General features: G+C 49.9%; 1 protein-coding gene across 1 annotated transcript; it reads right to left on the bottom strand. All coding sequences in view use genetic code 12, as the record gives it.

Moving 5' to 3' along the window:
* Positions 1-680: 680 nt before the first annotated feature.
* On the bottom strand, positions 681-1,136 carry CXQ85_001469 (E2 ubiquitin-conjugating protein; the record flags this gene model as incomplete). The annotated part of the gene is made up of 1 exon (XM_025485178.1): positions 681-1,136. The coding sequence occupies one exon, from the start codon at positions 1,134-1,136 to the stop codon at positions 681-683; it is 456 nt and encodes a 151-aa protein (XP_025340109.1).
* Between the last annotated feature and the right edge of the window lie 599 nt (positions 1,137-1,735).

The following is a 1,735-nucleotide window of genomic DNA, read 5'->3' as shown; positions in this document are numbered from 1 at the left end:
CTACTCCAGTACCTCACATCTGGTTAGAACCCTCTTAATGGTTAGAGACGACTTAATGGCAAGAGCTGTCTCAATGATACCATCCACCTGCTCGTAGCACCCCACGCTTCGCTGGGTGCCTCACAGCTGGCTATAACACTCGTTGTTGAGAATATCCACCTGCTCGTAGCACCTTCGCTTCTGTGTCTCACATCTAGTTAGAGCACTCATAGTACTCATAGTAGGCATCGCCCAGCTGTTTGTAGCACATTGACTTCGCTGGAGCTTTGAAATCAAAACTCAGGAACACACAAGTAAACTATAATGTAGATCTTCAAATCGAGGTACCGTGTTCATTTTTCAAATAATAAAAGTAAATTTAACATCACTATCGTACGCCCTCTCAATGGTTAGAGCTGTCTCAATGGTTAGAGCTGTCTCAATGGTTAGAGCTGTCTCAATGGTTAGAGCTGTCTCAATGGTACCATCCACCTGCTCGTAGCACCATACGCTCCGCTAGCAAGCTAGCTGCGCTAGGTGCCTCACAGCTGGGCTAGAAGTGTCGTTGGTCGTATAGTCCACCTCCTCGTAGCACCCTACGCTTCACTAGCTTCGCCAGTGAAGCTAGCTTCGCTTGGGTGCCTCGCAGGTGGGTAGTACGCCAAACACCAGCTCGAGGCTCTTCGCTTCGCTTGAGCCTCTCACTGCTGTTTGGCGTACCTGTCCGTCCACTCCTTCGCCACCTCAATGGCCCCCCTCTCATCCCTCTTCCACTCCTCGGCCACGTCATTCGCCAACGGATCGTCCGGGTTCGGTGCCCCCAAAAGCGCTTGAATACTCAACAAAATCGTCCTAATCTGAAGCGCTGGCGACCAGTTATCCTTCAACACATCCAAACAAATCCTGCCCAACTTATCAATATTCGGGTGGTAAATCTTCGTCAAAAACCGAACTTTCGGCGCACACATTGGGTAATCGTCAGGAAGGTAGAGTTCCAATTTGAACACGCCATTGGCGTACGGCGACTGGCTGGGACCGTCAATGGTGACTTCAAAGTACCGCAAGTTGTCGTCGGAAGGCGACGCGGTTATTCCCGGAACGGGGTCGGAAACGAGACGTTCTGTTTCTTTGATGATACGTTTGGGGAGGCTGGACATGAAAAGTTGAAGGAAGTTTAGGAAAAAGGAGTAGTTGAGGTGGAATTGTGGTTGCGCGAAGTGGGTGGAACCAGGGTGGGAGGAGGAGATTACAGAGATTTTGGCAAGGGAAGGCGCTACGGGGCTGGGATTTTTGGAGGTGAAAGAGGAGGACGGGGGGAGTACGGGGGTGTTTTTTTCGTCGAATTTGGACGTGTTTTGGGGGAGTTGTGGGGAGTTGGAGGGACTAAGTGGGAGGTGAAGGAAGGTTGTGGGAAGTGGAAGGGGAGGATGGAAGTGGGTGAAAAATTGACTAATTGGGGAGGTTTTAAGTGGTTTAGACTTGGTAGGATGGTTTTGGGGTTGATTTTTTTTGGGGTTCTGGGGACTTTTGATGGGGGTTTTAGAGGGAGTGGTGAGATGTCAAAAGGCGTAAGGAGAAGGTACGTCAGTGGATGGAAAGGGGTAGGGGATTCCCTTTTTTTGTTTATTTACGTTGGTTTTGGTTGGTTTGTGAATTTGACTGGGTTTGGCTGGCTGGTGGTGGTTTTACGGGTGGTTTGGTGAAAGTGGGTGAGTTTCAGGAAGTGGAGTGGAAGTGCAACCAGGTTTCGCTGAAA

The sequence above is a fragment of the Candidozyma haemuli genome (genome assembly GCF_002926055.2).
Source record: "Candidozyma haemuli strain B11899 chromosome Unknown B_2014730914, whole genome shotgun sequence".
Lineage (NCBI taxonomy): Eukaryota > Fungi > Ascomycota > Pichiomycetes > Serinales > Metschnikowiaceae > Candidozyma > Candidozyma haemuli.
Note: the sequence above shows the minus strand (reverse complement) of the source record. Positions and strands in the feature narration are given on the sequence as shown.